Source organism: Lepidochelys kempii, chromosome 5, assembly GCF_965140265.1.
Source record: "Lepidochelys kempii isolate rLepKem1 chromosome 5, rLepKem1.hap2, whole genome shotgun sequence".
In the NCBI taxonomy this organism is placed as follows: domain Eukaryota; kingdom Metazoa; phylum Chordata; order Testudines; family Cheloniidae; genus Lepidochelys; species Lepidochelys kempii.
In genome coordinates, this window is record NC_133260.1 from 26,713,291 (window position 1) to 26,733,024 (window position 19,734).

Here is a 19,734-nt window from a genome sequence, read left to right on the forward strand (position 1 = left end):
CATCCACAGAGCCAGTTATCTTGTCACAGAAGGCAATTAGATTAGTCAGGCATGACTTGCTCTTGGTGAATCCATGCTGATTGTTCCTGATCACTTTCCTCTCGTCTAAGTGCTTCAGAACTGATTCCTTAAGGACCTGCTCCATGATTTTTCCAGGGACTGAGGTGAGGCTGACTAGCCTGTAGTTCCCCGGATCCTCCTCCTTCTCTTTTTTAAAGATGGGCACTACTTAGCCTTTTTCCAGTCGTCCGGGACCTCCCCCAATCACCATGAGTTTTCAAAGATAATGGCCAACAGCTCTGCAATCACATCCGCCAACTCCTTTAGCACTCTCTGATGCAGCGCATCCGGCCCCAGGGACTTGTGCTCGTCCAGCTTTTCTAAATAGTCCCGAACCACTTCTTTCTCCACAGAGGGCTGGTCACCTCCTCCCCATGCTGTGCTGCCCAGTGCGGTAGTCTGGGAGCTGACCTTGATCGTGAAGGCAGAGGCAAAAAAAGCATTGAGTACATTAGCTTTTTCCACATCCTCTGTCACTAGGTTGCCTCCCTAATTCAGTAAGGGGCCCACACTTTCCTTGACTTTTTTCTGCACAGAGGCATGTTAACAGCATTCATTTCCAGGTCAGGAGATGCACGAGTAAAAGTTTATGGCACACATCCAAATCATCAGGCTCTAAATAGAAATTCCCCCCCAACTCAATCTCTCGTTAAGAGTATGCTGTTGCTCTTTCACAAAAGATAAGATTGGAGCAGAAAACCTCAGCTCAGAACTCCTATGCTTTATGCAAATTAGCTGACATTGCCTCTGAGCAGCTTCTTGCCAAAAATCAACAGTAAAAACAGATCAACGTATATAGTTATAATTTGCTCTGAAATAAAATTGCTTGTTTTTTTAAATTAAACATTACGGGCTCTGTATTGCAAGTTAGGGAGGTACATTTGTTGTTTATATCTCTGTGCATGACTAGCTTATGTGTATATATAAGCAATGCAGGCTAGCCATGCGTGCTTGCAAATACCTGATTTGTTCATTCACCTTAAGTATTGGTATTCATAAACTAGTTTGACATAAAAGTGTCCAAGGTTGTCCATTCATTACTCTGAAAACTTGACTTCAAAATGCTTGATCAAAAATAAATCAAATATTCCTTGTAAAACTGGCAAAATTTCAAATAACTTTGAACTCACCTAATGAATTTGAAACTGTTTTCATGCCACCGCAGTGCCAAAAATGTCAGCATCAAGCATTCCCCAGAACAAAACACAAAAGAGCACAAGCAGCAGTCACCTAGTATCTGCAAAAGAAATGTTTTTTTTTCTCTCAAACTTACTTGATCAGTGCAATCCTATTACTACAATTAAAATTAAATGTAATACAAATATTTTTCACTTGGATTTAGAACTTAGGACAAACCAATAAAAGCAATTTGCCAACCACGCTGTAACCTCGCTTAAACTATCCCAGTATCTTACGAGATACAACATTTTGGTTGCCTAAGAACTGAATATGAGACTAGCCTGAGTAGGTAATAGATTACATAAATCAATCTTACTAGGCAATTTACCTTGTCACACTGAATTAGTATTCAGTTGAGGCTATAGTTCAAATTACTCATTTTTTGTTTGTACAATTAAATTAGAAAGCACTACAGGCCTCTAGAGGGTCCCATACTTCCCCCTCGTAGGTTTACTACTTTGAGATGTAATTTTCCACAGTAGACTTCCGAAACTTTAAAAAGCTATGGGTTTTAGCTGTTAAAAAAGCATATTTGAGAGTTGCCTATACTCAAATCTTCATTTGCTACCAAAACTTTCCATACTTATTAAAAAGGAATTGCGGGGGGCTCTTTCTCAGAAAAGTGAACTAAAAATGGTGGCTGCAGGTAACATGATAAAATTCCATGAATCCTTACGTACATATCCTTACATAGGAGCAAGTCCACCACACCTACACCTATTCTGCTGTCTTACTAGAAAAATAGTAAACAAATTAAAACAAAAAATGGCAAAATTCTATGCATGTAGTACAATATAACAACACGTATGTAAGCACTTTAGCAGGACAGTGCAGGTGACTGGTTTGAATTATTATTAATTTGACAATAAATCCTACAGATTACATTTGTAGAGACAAAAAAAGAATTGGTTGGAAAAATACATATATGATGCATGAACTGAGAGAGGACAATTAGAACACAGTTTTTCCACAGATACTGGAATCCCATCTAGTCTCCCTTAGCCAGAAGGATGTATAATGCAGAGCCTTAAACTGACGCTTTTAAAAACAGGAAGAAGGGTAGTGGGGAGATCTTCAGAGCTTTTTGAGACACACAGAAGTAATCACCCCTTCCAGTTCAATCAAGAATAAATAAATACATGGCTGGATTCCAGAAGGAAAGGCCTTCCAGGTTTCTGATCCTACAATCAGATCTGCCGAATCAGTTCCCCATGCCTGCACAGAGCCATATTGAAATAACTGGAGTTATCAGCAGGTACAAGAAATCACCAGTGCAGATGAGATTGCAGGACTGAGGCCCAAAACTGGGTTCTCATAACAAAAGTTGAGACAGCAAAATATTAACAGTATGTTGCAGCAATGTCTTATCATTTTGATAATACTTTAAAGTAAGGTCTCTCTTCTTGGTCTCTAGTCGAAAGGAAGGTTACTTACTTTATAGAAACTGGAGTTCTTTGATATATGTGGTCCCTATGGATATTCAGTAAACCATAACCTTCCCAAGGATCTCACATGACTCGTCTTGCATAAAAACATCTTAGTTATGCCATATTCACATCATAACAATATTTGTATGAAGAATATGGAGTGTAACGTCACACTAAACACAGCAAAACAACTACCTCTAAATTTTAGGATTATATGCTAGAGAGTCTATGGCTTGCAGACCTTTTTTTCCAGTTGATTAAAAAAATAAAAAAGGGAGATTTGTATCTGTCAGTTTTGCGGACTATGTGCCTTCTGCAAGTTGTGGGAATGCTTAGCGCTGGATTGCCATGACCTGTTTTACCTCCAATTGTTTAATCTTTCATATGTAAGCACATTCTGTACCACTGATATAGTTACACTAGTGTTGATTAATGAAAATTAGATTAAATAAACAGTGCTGCAAGTGTCATCATGAGAAATTGAGGACATCAACATTTTCCATTTTTGAGAGGTTTTTTCCCCTGGATTGAATTTATTTATTTTAAAGTGTCTCATTTACCACAAACCCAGTTTTCACAGAAAGAAAAGAAAAAAAACTTCAGTAATTTAAAAAATTGAGACAAATTGCAAAAAAATGTGTTTGCAAAAAAATGGGTCCCTTTAGAACCTTGTGAAATGGAAACAACTTCAGAACTATTTTTAAAATCATTTTGCTATTTTTCAACAGTCTACTGCTAAGTATCTATTTTTGCCTAACTAATATTTAGTACCAGTTTGGTGCCTGTGATGTGGAAAACTGTCTTCTACTTGTGTCAGACAACTAGTAATTTCACATAGCTACTAAACACAGAATGTTCAGTCATTGCTGATGTAGGCCTGCTTTGAACCCATGGCCTAGAGACAAACTTTGAAATCCAAACACATAATTAACACTTCATCCAGCCTCTAGAAAATGTTGACATACTGCAGCACCCTTTAGCATTGTGTTTTTAAGCAGCCAGCAATTAGTCTCACAAACGAGGGGTCAGATTTATAAAGATATTTAGGTGCCTAAAGATAAAGATAGGCATCTAACAGAATTTACTAAGGCTTTGTCTACACTTGCAGCGACATGTAGCTACAGAGGGAGTGAAAGGTAGGTTGCGCCCACAGTGAGGTGTGCCGCAACATGTGGCGGTGAAAGGCTCCGGCAAGGGGGAGGCAGTGCAGAAAGACTCCAGCAACAGGGAGCCGACAGATCCTTTCCCTGCTGCCTCTCCCCTGCCAGCCCCCCCCACCACGCACCCGAGAGCCTTTCATTGCAACAGGGAAAGACGCTTGCAGAGGGACGCTACACTGCTAAAAACAGCAGCGTGGGCGTGGGAGGTACTGCTTTGGCACGTAGAGAGCCACACAAGGATACTTTAAGATTTTAGCTTGTCTATACTCTACTTGCCTAAGCAGTACCCTCTCATCTTCGCATGCCCAGCTAGCATGTGCATAAATACCAGTGGTGTCTGTACTCTACATGCCAATGTAAGCGTAGACCTACACTAAGTGAGTGAGGCATGTAACCCCCACTGTCAGACAGGTGCCTACACGTTGTGTCTCCCTGAGACCAAAAGATTTTTCACTAGCACTGTCCACTGGTCTACACCTGCACCCTGTGTCTCCTTGTGCTCTTAACTCAAGGCATAAAGGGAGATAGGGACCGACCTGTTTCCCGGTTCCTTTTCTACCACAAATAACTTAGAAAAGGATCCAAAGAAGTGGTGTAGGAGAGACCACATATTTCAAAGAATTTCAGTCACTGTGAGATAAATAGCTTTCCTTTCTTTTTTGACAGGTTTCAGAGGAACAGCCGTGTTAGTCTGTATTCGCAAAAAGAAAAGGAGTACTTGTGGCACCTTAGAGACTAACCAATTTATTTGAGCATGAGCTTTCGTGAGCTACAGCTCACTCTCACGAAAGCTCATGCTCAAATAAATTGGTTAGTCTCTAAGGTGCCACAAGTACTCCTTTTCTTTTCTTTTTTGAGTGGTGATCCCTATGGCTATTCCACTGTGGGTAACTTGCAAGCAATATTCATTGACAAGAAGGATGCAAGGAACCATGCAGGACTGCTGTATTGAAAGATGCATCTGCTGAAGAAGCTTGTACCATATCGTAATGTCTAGTAAAGATATGCACAGAGCCTCATGTAGCCACTCTACCCATCTCCAGGACAACACCCTGAAGAGAAGCCATGAGGCAGCCTGGGCTCTGGTTGAATGAGCCCTCATATTTTGAGGAGCTCATAGCAAAGCAGGATGCAACTTGAGATCCATTTAGAATGTCTGTGAGGAGAGTGCTTTCCCTTTATCCACCCAGAAATAGAAATGAAGGAACTTGGAGATTGCTTGAAGGGCTTTGTCCTTTGCAGGCAGAAAGCTAAGGCTCAACAGACACCCAGAGAACGGAATTTTCTGTCTTCCCTGGCAATGTGAGGCCTTGGCTAGAATACAGGCAGGTGTTGATTGCTGACAATTGCACAGGCAGTGAGCTGAGACACAGACCTGACTTCTTTAAGGAAAGAAGGTAGTCCAAGATAGTAAGGATCTCTGAGTACTCTGGAGGTATCTCATCCTGATGTGCAGAAAGAATAGCAAATATGACAGGCAACCAGCTTGGCTTCACAGAGAAATCTTTGGTGACCTTAAACACAAAAAGGAAGCTTAGAAGAAGTGGAAACTTGGACAGAAGACTATAAAAATACAGTTTAAAAATATTGCTTGAGCATGCAGAGGTGTAACCAGGAAAGCCAAACCACAATTGGAGCTGCAGTTAGCAAGTAATATGAAGGGTAACAAAAAGGGTTTCTACAGGTATGTTAGGAGAAAGGTGGTGGTCAGGGGAAGTGTGGGACCCTTACTCAATGGGAGAGGCAACCTAGTGACAGATGATGTGGAAAAAGCTGAAGTACTCAGTGCTTTTTTTGCCTTATTCCTCACAGACAAGGGCAGCTCCCAGACTGCTGCACTGGGCAGCACAGTATGGGGAGGAGGTGAGCAGCCTTCAGTGATGAAAACAGGTTAAGGACTATTTAGAAAAGCTGGACATGCGCAAGTCCAATGCAATGCATCCAAGGGTGCTGAGGGAGTTGCCTGATGTGATTGCACAGCCATTGGCCATTATCTTTGAAAACTCGTGGCACTCGGGGGGAAGATCCCGGACGACTGGAAAAAGGCCAATATAGTGCCCATCTTTAAAAAAGGGAAGGAGGAGAATCCAAGTAACTACAGACCAGTCAGCCTCACCTCAGTCCCTGAAAAAATCATGGAGCAGGTGCTCAAATAATCCATTTTGAAGCACTTGGAAGAGAGGAATGTGATCAGGAACAGTCAACATGGATTCGCCAAAGGCAAGTCGTTCCTGACCAATTTAATTGCCTTCTATGATGAGATGGCTTTCTCTATAGATATGGGGAAAGCAGTGGACGTGATATACCTTGACTTTAGCAAAGCTTTTGATACCGTCTCCCACAGTATTCTTGCTAGCAAGTTAAAAAAGTATGGGTTGGATGAATGGATGAAGGTGAATAGAAAGCTGGCTATATCGTCAAGCTCAAGGGGTAGTGATCAACAGCTCAATGTCTAGTTGGCAGCTAGTACCAAGCAGAGTGCCCCAGGGGTCAGTCCTGGGGCTGGTTTTGTTCAACATCTTCATTAATCATCTGGATGGTGGGATGGATTTCATCCGCGGCAAGTTCACGGATGACACTAAGCTGTGGGGAGAGGTAGATACGCTGGAGGCTAGAGATAGGGTCCAGAATGATCTAGACAAATTGGAGGATTGGCCAAAAGAAATCTAATGAGGTTCAACAAGGACAAGTGCAGAGTCCTGCACTTAGGACGGAAGAATCCCATGCACTGCCACAGGCTGGGAACCGACTAGCTAAGCGGCATTTTTGAAGATGGGGATTACAGTGGACGAGAAGCTGGATATTAGTCAACAGTGTGCCCTTGTTGCCAAGAAGGCTAATGGCATATTGGGCTGCATTAGTAGGAGCATTGCCAGCAGAATGAGGGAAGTGATTATTCCCCTTTATTCAGCACTGGTGAGACCACATCTGGAGTACTGCATCCAATTTTGAGTCCCCCACTACAGAAAGGATGTGGACAAATTGGAGAGAGTCCAGCAGAGAGCAACGAAAATGATTAGGGGGCTGAGGCACATGACTTACAAGAAGAGGCTGAGGCAACTGGGCTTATTTAGTCTGCAGAAGAGAAGAGTGAGGGGGGATTTGATAGCAGCCTGTAACTACCTGAAGGGTGGTTCCAAAGAGAATGGAGCTAGGCTGTTCTCGGTGGTGGCAGATGACGGAACAAGGAGCAATGGTCTCAAGTTGCAGTGGGGGAGGTCTAGGAGAGATATTAGGAACAACTATTTCACTAGGAGGGAAGTGAAGCACTACAATGGCTTACCCAGGGAGGGGGTGGAATCTCCATCCTTAAAAGGTTTTTAAGGCCTGGCTTGACCAAGCCCTAGCTAGTATGCTTTAGTTGCAGTTGGGTCCTGCTTTGAGCATGGGGTTGGACTAGATGATCTCCTGGGGTCTCTTCCAACGGTAATCTTCTATGACATCAATGATTGTGATGCAGCAGCACCAGGAGTAGGCTATTGTCTCCTCACTGGTCTCTGTTTTCAACACTGTGGTTCATACTGCCGTTGTTGTTGTGAATACAGTGTGTGGCGGTAGCATTGCGGGACATAGTAACTCCTCTGTCACTTCTTGAACTTCGGTATTGTGACAGAGCTCTGTCCTTGTCTCCATGAGTCCCGCGTTATCTGGCAGATTTCGCCAGCCTCAGAGGATAACTGTAACCCTCCACATAACCCTTCTCTCTCTAGAGACAAGGGTCACAGTCTACTGAGCCATTTTCATCATAAGCCAGCGAGGGAGGGGAGGAGAAGCCATCCTTCCTTGCACAGTCTCTGTTGTCTCCCAGTCTCCGCGATTAATCTGGGGGTGGGGGCAAAAGGGGGAGCCCGGGCCCGCCCTCTACTCTGGGCTCCAGCCTAGGGACCCTAGTAGTATCAGCTATGATAGCTAACCTTTTAGAAACAGGACACGTACAATTCCCTGGGCTACTTCCCCACAGCAGCCCCCACTTCCTCATGCTCCACTTCACCCTTACCTCAGGGCTCCTTCCTTGTGCCTGATACGGTGTGTACAGCTCAGTCTCTCCAACAACACAACTTCTTCTCACAGCTCCTGACATCGGCACCCACCTGACTAACTGGGAGGCTTTTAACTAGTTTCAGCCAGCCCCTGATTGGCTTCAGGTGTCCCAATCAACCTAGCATTCTCCTTGCTTTCTGGAAAGTTCTAAATTGGCCCCAGGTGTTTTAATTGACCTGGAGCAGCTGCCATTTAACTTATCCTGGTACCAGGGATTTGTTTAGCCTGGAGCTAATATAGCTATCTCCCACTACTTGTCTATAGCCATCTGGCCTTGCCCCGTCACAGTATATAAATACCCAGGAATCGCAGCATCACCCTTGAGTGTTTGAGCATATGGAGAGAATCTTCAATCTTTGCAGAGAAGAGTTTGGACCCCTTGAATTGTAAATCTTCAACTGTGGATTGCTCTTCCCCAGAGAAGCCAGAAAGATGGAGCCATGAAACCCTTCTCATCACCACTCATCTTCCTGTTGTATCCACAGAGTCCAGGGCGACTTGGAGGGCTGTTCTAGATATTAGTTGACCCTCTGATACAAGTACTGTAAATTGTTCTTTTTTCTCATCAGAAATAAAAAGTCAACTAATTCAAAATATTGTGTAGTTATAATCATATTTAATCAGCAAGGCTTCATAGTTGGCTATCCACAGGTGCAGTGTAGCTGTGGATTAAGCCTTGCAGCGGAAAAGGTGGAGCCTCTTCCAGTCCTTATCATAACAACTGTATTCTTAAGTTGCTGTTGTCTGCCCCATTCATGGACTGAATCGACTACCAGAGAATTGGGTGCTGGATAGGAGAAGAGCAACTCTGTGTCCTTAACTGGCACATAATATTTTTTGTCAGACCTCTTACATATTGGTGGAACAGTTGCAGGGGTCTGCCAAATGGACTTGACAGGTTACATTATCACATCGTTCATGCGAAGAGCGATTTTGGAAGAGGAGGATATGTTCAGAATGTCCACAAGTTTGTGCTGTGCCACCAGGACCTCTTCCAGAGAGATGTCTAGAAAACTCACCACCCTTTTAAATAGGTCCTGAAATTGTTTAAAATCATTCCCCATACTGGGGGGAGGAGGCATGACAGCATCATCTGGGGAGGATAATGACAGGTGCGTAGGTGGTGTCCCTTCCTGGTCTGAGGATTCTTCTTCCTCTTCATCCCCTTCCCCTGCTGGTACCGAGGGTGCTGTACTGAGGGGTAAAGGCGATTCCTGTGTGCTCAGTTTAGATATGGTAGGCAGTCCTTGTTGGGGGGGGGGGGGGTGAGTATGTTGCCCACGGATTCCAGTATACACAATGGGGTGGCAAGGGCATCGCTGGGCCCCAGGATTTCTGGGATCAGTATAATATGCCCCCTGAGGGGGTCCTGTTTTGAGCGGCTCTCGGTGGGAAGGAGATTGTGGAGGAGAGACTATTTGCCCTTCCTTAGCCTTCTCGCTCGAAAGAGGTGGAGCAGAGTGCGGTGGCAAGGTTTGTCTAGGTGGGGTCTTGGCTTCAGGCTCAGATGCTGGTCTGAGAGGCTTCCCGCCCCACACCCCAGCTGCCCATCCCACAGCCGGGACTCTATGCCCAACTGCGGTTGCAGGCCTCGGCCCCTGGCCGAGGGTCCGCTCCCACCCCCAGCTGTAGCCCCAGCCTCGACCCTCTTACCTGCGTCCCCGCCCCACCCTCCCCGGAGCTGCTACTCTGCTCCTGGCTCCATGGGAGGGACAGACGGGGTAAAGAAGGGCGTGAGGTACAAAGTTTGGGGACCACTGGTCTAAGGGGATTGTCTGTGACTCCATGGTAAGACTGTTACAATGATCCAGGAGTTCACATTTGTTACTGGCTTGGTGAAATCTAATTACAGAACACACCCTCAGTTTGGCGTGTTTGCCCTACTTTTGACAGGTTGCCCTGAGGTAGTCTAAACAGCACGACAGATGAGTCTTTTCCCTCCCTTGGATTTGGGCATCAGGAAGTAACAGAGGTAGAAGCTGTGACCCTGGTGTTTCGGTGGAACCCTCTCCACCACTCTCAAAGCCAGCAGAGTGGACTTGTTTGAGGAGCAGCAACTCCTGAGAGAAGTCCCTGAGGAGGGATGGAGAGGATCTGACCATGCTTAGGACCCAACTGTCAGTAATGACAGAGTCCCAAGCATTGTGAAAGCAGGCTAGCTTGTCCCCAAAGGGGGGAGATGAGGAGCGGCAACTGGAACAGTGCTCTGGACCCAGGAGTCAAAATGGGCACTTGGAAGGCATCAGGGAAGAGGGTGTGGACTGGCCAAAACCCAACCACGGCTACTTTCTCTGGTGGGACTTACCTCTCTTTCTGGGATAGTCCCATTGCCTTGGAGGAGGGAAAGTCTGGCCCAACATACACTACAGAAGATACTGCTGCTTTTGGACTCTGTAGTGGCGCCCCCAAGGAGCCCTGGAGTTCCTGAAGGAGTGCAGCATCTTGTCAGCTGTGTTCAAGAAGAGCTTTTGCCCTGGAAAGGCAAATCTTCAATGGCTTGCTGGACATCGGGGGCAATGCTCAAATTCTACAGCCAGGAAGCCCTCTTCATGGTGACTGCAGAGGCTATCACCCTGGCCAAGTTGTCCACGACATCAAGTGTGGACTGCAAGGACATCTTAGCCGCCAAGCAGCCCTCAGTGACAAATGCCAAAATTTCTCCACAAGGCCTTGGACAGCTGTTCTGCAAACTTACATCGCTGTCCAGTTAACAAAATCATACTTGGAGGCAAGGTTTGCTAGCTAGCTATTTGCATCTGTAAGGAGATGCAAGTCTTCTTGCCCATAAGGTCCAATCATTTAGAGTCCCTATCCTCAGGAGTGGACTGCTGTTCACCACAGTTACAGCTAAGGAATCTGGAGAAGGATGGGAGTAAAACCCCTCAAATCCCTGCACAAGAACAAAACAGCACTTTTCCAGGCACTTAGCCACAGGCACTATTGAAGCCAGCGTGCTCCAGAGGGTCTTAGCCGGTTCAAGGAGTGCATTGATAGGGAGGGCAACATTCCCAGGAGAAGACAGCTGTAAAATGTCCATCAATTTGTGGGTGTTCTCTTGTAAGAGTTCCACTTACATACCAAGTGAGGCAGAGGAACCTCAAGATCCCAGAGATAAGAGCAGAATGAGAGTAGAGGGAGCAAATAGGAGGTCTGACTCATCCATCACCAGAACGAGGCACTGCCGTTGGAAACAGTATTGGTCCCAGAAGCGGTATCAGTCCTGAAGCGAACAGCAGTACCAGTGTCCAATGGTACCAATGTTGAGGACGGTGAAAGCTGCCACAGAAGCATTTGCAGTGCCAATTCCATCAGTGCCAAGGAGGTTCCCAGTACTGAGGTCCCGTGTACCAAACCTACTTCCACAACCTCTGGAACTGAAAAATTGGGGTGTGGTCCAGATAGATCCCAGCATTCAGCAGTTTGTTCAATCAAAGGGGTTATAGCTGACGCAGCCCTGGCAAAATCCTGGAAACTAAGGAGAGGTTGGGACCGAAAGGCAGAGGAGGTCTGTAGCTGCCTGGTATGCCACCAACATGGAAGCAATCAGTACCAGCGTCTCCCCCGTCAGTACCGGACTCCTGGAGGCCAGAGCTGGCATCAACAGTGTAGGGTTTCTAAACTCCCTACTGCGTACCAGTTATTAGGAAGAGACAGGTAACAGTTATGGGGGATTCGATCATTAGAAACATAGATGGCTGGGTTTGCGATGACCAGGAGAACTGCCTGGTGACTTGCCTGCCTGGTGAGAAGGTTGCAGATCTCTCGAGACATCTAGGTAGACTTATGTATTGTGCTGGGAAAGAGCAGGTGGTCATGGTACATGTAGGTACCAATGATGAAGGGAAGGATAGGAGAAAGATTCTAGAGACCATATTTAGGCTGTTAAGTAAGAGATGGTAGTGTTCTCTGAAATGCTTCCAGTTACACGCGCAGGGCCAGTTAGAAAGGCAGAACTGCAGGGTCTCAATGTGTAGAGTAGATGACAGTATAGGGAGGAGGGGTTTAGATTTATTAGAAATTGGGGAAACTTTTGGGAAAGGGGGAGCCTATACAGAAAGGATGGTGACACTGACTGTGAAATGCTTAGGGAGATTAGAGGCTATAAAAATAAAAAACAATAATAATGGGGGATTTCAACTATCCCCATCTTGACTGGGTACATGTCACCTCAGGATGGGATGCAGAAATAAAGTTTGACACCTTCAATGACAGCTTCTTGGAGCAGCTAGTCCTGGAACCCACAAGTGGAGAGGCAATTCTTGATTTACTCCTAAGTGAAGCACAGGATCTGGTCCAAGAGGTGAATATAGCTGTACCGCTAGGCAATAACAGTGACCATAATGAAATTTAACATCCCTGTGGTGGGGAAAACACGACAGCAGCCCAACACTGTAGCATTTAATTTCAGAAAGGGGGACTACACAAAAATGAGCAATTTAAGAAGATATAGTGCCAAAAGTGAAATCCCTGCAAGCTGCATTGAAACTTTTCAAAGACACCATAATAGAGGCTCAACTTAAACGTATACCCCAAATTAAAAAAGGCAAGAGAACCAAAAAAGTGTGCCACCGTGGCTAAACAAACTAAAAGAAGCAGTGATAGACAAAAAGACATCCTTTAAAAAGTGGAAGTTAAATCCTAGTGAGGAAAACAGAAAGGAGCATAAACTCTGGCAAATGAAGTGTAAAAATATAATTAAGAAAGTCAAAAAAGAACAGCGAGACAAAGACTCAGTAAGTACTAGCCCCACCTCAAAAAACATATTGGAATTGGAAAAGGTTCAGAAAAGGGCAACAAAAATAATTAGGGGTATGGAATGGCTGCCATATGAGGAGAAATTAATAAGACTGGGACTTTTCAGCTTGGAAAAGAGATGACTGAGGAGGGATATGATACAGGTCTATAAAATCATGACTGGTAAGGAGAAAGTAAATAAGGAAGTGTTATTTACTCCTTCTCATAACACAAGAATTAAATTAATAGGCAACACATTTAAAACAAACAAAAAGTAGTATTTTTTCACACAACACACAGTCAACCTGTGAAACTCCTTGCCAGAGGATGTAGTGAAGGCCAAGACTATAACGGGGTTCAAAAAAGAATGAGATAAGTTCATGGGGATTGACCCATCAATAGCTATTAGCTAGGATGGGCGGGGATGGGGTCCCTAGTCTCCGTTTGCCAGAAGCTGGGAATGGGCAACAGGAGATGGATCACTTGTTCTTTTCATTCCCTCTGGGGCCCCTGGCATTGGCCCCTGTTGGAAGACAGGATACTTGGCTAGATGGACCTTTGATCTGACCCAGTGTGGTCATTCTTATGTTACCAGGGAAATGTTACCTGCGGGGCTGCAGCACCCACAGGGAAAAATTAGCGGGTGTTCCGCACCCACCGGCGGCCAAGCTCCCCCCCCCCCCTCCCCTGAGCCTGCTGCATCCCCACTCCTCCCCTTCCCAAACACACACACACCACCACCCCCGGCCACCTAACAGGTGTTTGGTCGTGCTTAGGACTTTCCAGGAGGGAGGGGGAGGAGTGTGGACACGGCCCACTCGGGAGAGGAGGCAGTAAAGACGCGGGGTCGGGGCGGCGGGGTCGAGCACCCATGGGGCAGAGGGGAAGTCTGCGGCTGTACCAGCACCAGTTCAATGCCAATCCATGTATTTCCTGGGAGAGGCAGAAGAATCACCCCAAAACCTGGAGTGGTGTCAACTGGGCTCATGTGACCTTTTCCTTGGTAAAGTTGATGGGGAATGGCTCCTCTGTTTCGAGAGAGGAGCGCCTGCTCCACAGCATGAAGTGGCAGCACTCTCAGAACCTGAGGGCAATCTCCGACCTGATGATGGCCTCAGTTCCAAAGCCGACCACATGACCTGTTCGAGTAGGTATTGCTGCAGACTAAGGAGCCAAGTCACTGAGTCCGTTTCTTAAACCATTAGCAGATCATGCAACACAGGCTTCTTATTACCCTTTAGGTCTCTAGATAGTGTGATCTTTTTAAGGGCCTTCGCCTTTCTAATTTTGTCCCTACATGCTTATGTTTGTTTATATTCATCCTTCATAATTTGACCTAGTTTCCACTTTAGGGAGTCTACCTCCTGTCTGAGGATCCTCTCATGAGTTGGATCCCTGAAGAGGGACAGGGAAGGGGGTTTTGTGGGAAGAATGAAAGGAAATTCTGCTGTGTAGCCTTGGCAACTCCAGGGGAGTCCCATCAAAATGGTCTCCTGGCAGGAGGCTGGGATTGGGAAGAGGACAACGATGAGGCAGTTTGTCTGCTGTGCTGCACCCTCTAGTACAGGGGTGGGCAAACTACAGCGTGGGGACCACATCCGGCCCTTCAGATGTTTTAATCTGGCCCTCGAGCTCCAGCTGGGGAGCAAGGTCCAGGGCTTGCCCGGCTCCAGCCATGAAGCAGGGTCAGCAGCTTGCCCTGTTCTGTTCATGCCAGGGCTCCACGCGGCTCCCGGAAGCAGAGGCACGTCCCCTCTCGGGCTCCTACAGGTAGGGGCAGCCAGGGGGCTCCACACCCTTCCCCTGCCCCAAGCGATGCCCCCACAGCTCCCACTGGCTGGGAATGAAGGCCAATTGGAGCTGCAGAGACGGTGCCTGTGGACGGTGCAGTGCGCAGAGCCGCTTGGCCATGCCTACACATAGGAGCTGGAGTGTGGTAAGTGTGGGGGAGATATGCTGCTGCTTCCAGGAGCTAACTGAGGTAAGTACCGCCCAGAATTTGCACCCCAACCCCCTGCCCTGATCCCCCTTCCACCCTCGAAACCTCTCGGTCCCACCCTCCAAGCCTGGAGCACCCTCCTGCACCCCCAACCCCTCATACACAGCCCCACCCCAGACCCTGCACCCCAGCCGGAGCCCTCACACCTCACCCCACACCCCAAACCCCAATTTTATGAGCATTCATGGCCCGCCATACAATTTACATACCCAGATGTGGCCCTCGAGCCAAAACATTTGCTCACCACTGCTCTAGTTCCTCCTGAGAGGCTCATATGACAGTAAAAAGGCTGACATTCTGATAGTAAAAAGGCTCAGGAGCAGAATGCTGCTTATAAGGAGATGGTTTGGAGTACTTCCTCCAATAGGCTGGAGTATAAATATCCAAGGAATGCAGAGATTGCACATGAGTCCTTAAGGGGTACAGACTCATCAATTTTTCTTCCATGAAAATTGGTGCCCTCAGAGGGGAGGTCCTCCACAGTATCTTGAACCTCCTTGGGATACCCAGAGGAGCAATGCTATGAAGCCCGCCTCATGACAACCGCAGTTGACCTGGCATGTGAAGTAGTGTCACAAGTGTTAATTGAAGCTTGAAGGGATGACCTAGCTGTCAATTTACCTTTGTCAATGATGGCCTGAAATTGTTATTTGAGTTCCTGTGGAAGTTTTTTGATGAATGCAGACAATGTGCTGTAGTTAGAGTCATACTTAGAAATCAATATATGATATTTACAATGCAAAACTGAAGACTGGGAGAGGAAGAACGCTTTATTTCATCTAATCATTTGGTGTATTTTTCAGAGGGAACAGACCTAGGCTGGTGCAGTCTGTTACATTCAGTGATGGTCTGAACCATCAAAGAATCTGGGGCATGGTGTGAACACAAATATTCTGCCCCCTTACTTTTTCCTCTTTTTTTGGGGGGGGGGGGGGAAGAATGGGGTCACAAATAGCTAGGGTATGCCAGGCCATCCTGGCTGGCTCCAGCATAGCTTTCCTCATTGGTCCTGAGCACAGTAGTGTGCCCTGCTGGAGTGCAAGAGTGCCCAGGAGACTCTGGAATCCCTGCTGGGGCTAACTGCATGCCTTGGAGAGGCAAAGGAGTTGCTGTCTCAACTTCTAGCTCACCAGATAAGTAAAAATATTCAATTCTGCCAGCTGAGCCATTGGTACGGTATCCCTTGCAATACAGTAATGGCATATGGTGCACTGATGATGTGGATATCTCCCCTAGAGACTACCAGTTCCAGGATTATCCGCGACTCCAGGTCAGAGTACAGATCCAGGCTGTAGTAAAAGATAATATACCAGGATCTAACAGTGGGGGACATGAAGGGCTTCTACCCCTTGATGAAGCAGACAGTGCCAGTTTAGGTTGGGTGGTGAATGTTGGTACCACCAAAACCTCCTTCCTCCTGCTGTGGCGCGGTATCTTTGGTGCAGCAGGCAATCGCTCCTCTCTCTCTCTATCGGTTTTGGGGCACTCTTGGACCTCAGTGCTGGTGGTTGGGATCCATGCACCCCATGAATTCCTGACACATCCACAATGGGACACAGAGTCTTATTAGATTTGGAAAGAAGAGGGGATGCAGTCCTCTTCATAGAGGCCTCAGGAGGGGATTTCTCCCACTTCTTATGAGGGTATTTGTCCTTACCCTCCTCCCATTGCAGGTTAAAGTATTTGGGCCTGGTTTCTGATGGTTCAGAGTTATGGAAGATCCAGGAGGAGGGGTGCTACTAAGTACATCTGGCCAGCATACACGGGAAGCAGATGACCCAGGTTTGGACTGCGCTCTCAACGACTGCTCCATCAGGTGTCTTTAGAACTGGAATTTTCAGTATTGCTGGGTTCAGGGTGGAAAAGAATTACAAATATTGCATATGGAGGGAATGTGGGATTCTCCAAGCCAATACACAAATAAGTCGTGGGGAATCACTCATCAGGAAGACAGGGGGCAGACCATGGAAGACTTGAACTGGGGATCTTAGACATACTAAGCATGGGAGAATGGAAGGGGAAACTCTGGGATTCCAAAATGTTAACTAACTACTAAAACTATCCAGAAGGTAGAACTATTTACAGAAAAACCTGATTTGAAGCAGTAATTATAGTGAAGCTGCCAACACTTCAGGGTTCTCTCTCAGGTCATGAAATGTAGAAAGGAATTGGAAAGGTAGACAGTCTGTGTCTACCTTTATGCCCTTGGTTTGGCACAACGAGGCGGCACAGGCATGGACCAACGAATGCCGCTAGTGAAAAATCTTCCAGTTTAGGAGCATGGAGAGCGTGCACACCCACAGTGGAATACTCACAGGGACGAAGAATTAAAATATCCCTCAGCACCTTTTTTGAAAGGCCAGAAGAGAATCTCAGGGTCCACTCCAAAATGCCCTACGTAAAGCAGACTCTAAAGTTCATGGCTGTGAACAGCTATAAGTGAGCTGTAGCTCACGAAAGCTTATGCTCTAATAAATTGGTTAGTCTCTAAGGTGCCACAAGTCCTCCTTTTCTTTTTGCGAATACAGACTAACACGGCTGTTACTCTGAAACCTTTCAAAATCATTGCCATGTTTGCTAAGACTTTCCACAATCAGTATCTAACTCAGTTTGCTTTGTAAAGCACACATAGGAAAGTTACTATTTCATATTAATACATGTAAGTATTCTAATTGTTTTTAGATTTTCAAAAAGCACACAGCATGCAGTGCTATTTTATACTTTTTTTACCTCATTTTTGATGAAATCAGCGCTCATTCCAGTTTCTTTATCTTCAGAGGAGGGCAATATAACTGATTCCTCAGGAACAATTTGTGACCAACGCCCAGCCAGTGAAGTATTTTTAGGAGAGGATATATTTTCACATTCTGTGCTCTCCCACAGAAAGACACACGCAGTAGGAGTAATGAGTAGCACCTTGTTCCCATCTCCTGAGACATACAGGTACAATCTCATGGAGCACTCTGGAAAAATAACGTGTCAGAAAAGTGACGGTTTTTCCACTGTCCACAGATGTGCATGAAGAGATTTTACTAAAAAAAGGTATGAGTACTAACTGAAATCAAACCAGTTTTTAAAAAAATATTTTAAAGAACATTTAGTGAGTTTCATACAAGGAAGACACACACGAACAGCAAGCAGTGTTAAACGTAACAGGGCATGGGTCTCTCTCCCTCCATGGTCCACTTCACACAAGAGAGGTGATGGCTAGGAGCCAAAAACCCTAGGTTGGTGCCCTCAAAGAACCTAAAACTGTGACAATATGTACCAAGTGTAACTCTAGTGTATGTGAGGCATAAGTAAGAGTGGTGGTATAATTGAAACAATCTTTGTTGTTGAAGTAAGCCTCCAAAGACAAAGGAGGCAGCATACATTACATCTCAGTGTAAACTGCAGACACAAAAAGCTTCACAGTAGCATCAATCCATACAGTAATGTCCTGTGTAAACATGGGGCAAGAGAAAAACCTGTTTTAAAATTTCTTTTGGAATTGCTTTATCGTGATTGGGCTACATTTGAGAGTCTTCATCTTGATTAGTGTAATCTCGTCTTCACCCTTCTCCCTTCACTTATCACCCCTTCCAAAATCCATGCAACACACAGCTTTTAAGTCTACTTTGCCTCAAGTGACCATGTAAACCCGTCCACTGGCTACCCTCTTCTCCACCATCACAATGTCAACCTTATAGTGACGGTTCTAAAGACTCTAAATTTCCATCTTCATAACTGTGGGTCCCTCCATTCTGCCACTGATGGCAGACCTGATGTCCCATTTATCTGCTTCCTCTATGACCATCTCTGCATTAACCTTCATGCCATAAGAACAGAATAATGGCTATAGTGAGTCAGACCAATTGCTATCTAGCACTGTATTGTGTTTTCCAATGTGCAGTACTTTGCATTTATCGACACTGAATTTCATCTGCCATTTTGTTGCCCAATCATCCAGTTTAGTGAGATCCCTTTTAACTCTTTGCATGCAGCTTTGGACTTCATTATCTTGAGTAATTTTGTATCATCTGCTTTGCCACCTTACTGTTCACCCCTTTTTCCAGACTTTTTATTAATATGTTGAACAGCACTGCTCCCGATACAGATCCTTGCGGGATTACCTCATTATTTACCACTCTCCACTGTGAAAACTGGCCATATATTCTTATACGTTGTTTCTTATCTTTTAACCAGTTACTAGTCCACGAAAAAAAACTTTCCTTCTTATCTCATGATGCCTTACTTTGCCTAAGAACCTTTGGTGAGGAACCTTATCAAAGGCTTTCTGAAAGTCCAAATACACTATATCACCTTTGTCCATGTTTGTTGATCCCCTCAAAGAATTCTAACAGATTGGTGAGGCATGATTTCCCTTTATAAAAGCCAGGTTGACTCTTTCCCAACGAATCAGGTTCATCTATGCATCTGATAATTCTGTTCTTTACTACAGTTTCAACCAATTTGCCTGGTACTGAAGTTAGGCTTACCAGTCTGCGAATTAGCAGGATCGCCTTAGGAGTCTTTTTGAAAAATCAGAGTTACATTAGCTATTCACCAGTCATTTGGTACAGAGGTTGATTTAAGTAATAAGTTAAGCACAGTTGTTAGTCTGGCAATTTCATATTTGAGTTCCTTCAGAACTCTTGGGTGAACATCACCTGGTCCTGGTGACTTATTACTGTTTAATTTATCTGTTTCTTCCAAAACCTCCTCTACCAACACCTCAGTCTGGAACCTAAAAAGAACAGCTGGAACCTTCATCATCTGCAGTGAAGACAGAAAAATAATTCATTTAGCTTCTCTACAACAGCCCTGTCTTCCTTCAGTGATCCTTTTGCACCTCAATTGCCCACTGGCCTAGTTGATTGTTTTGCAGGCTGCTTGCTTCTGATGTACTTAAAAAAAAAAAAAAAAAAAAAAAAAAGGATGTTAGTTTGTGTGTCTTTTGCTAGTTGATCTTCAAATTCTCTTTTGGCCTGCCTAATTATACTTTTACACTTGATTTGCCAGAGTTTATGCAAACTTTTGTCCTTGGTAGGATTTGACTTCTAATTTTTAAAGGATGCCTTTTTGCCTCTAAGCACCTCTTTTACTCTGTTTAGCCATGGTGGCATTTATTTATTTTTTTTAAATTAGGAATATA

At 45.3% G+C, this 19,734-nt stretch overlaps 1 protein-coding gene across 16 annotated transcripts in view; it reads right to left on the reverse strand.

Moving 5' to 3' along the window:
• Positions 1–19,734, reverse strand: part of CPLANE1 (ciliogenesis and planar polarity effector complex subunit 1) — a 180,190-nt gene that overhangs the window by 151,353 nt on the left and 9,103 nt on the right. For 13 of the 16 annotated variants that reach the window (XM_073343782.1, XM_073343779.1, XM_073343777.1 and 10 more), the window contains exons 5-6: positions 17,331–17,563; positions 1,191–1,297 (exon numbers count right to left, since the gene is read on the reverse strand). In XM_073343782.1, the coding sequence (XP_073199883.1) occupies positions 1,191–1,297; positions 17,331–17,563 (340 nt within the window). Of the gene's footprint in view, positions 1–1,190; positions 1,298–17,330; positions 17,564–19,734 lie in introns of those variants that run through there. The other 3 variants (XM_073343784.1, XM_073343785.1, XM_073343787.1) reach the window with 3 other exon arrangements.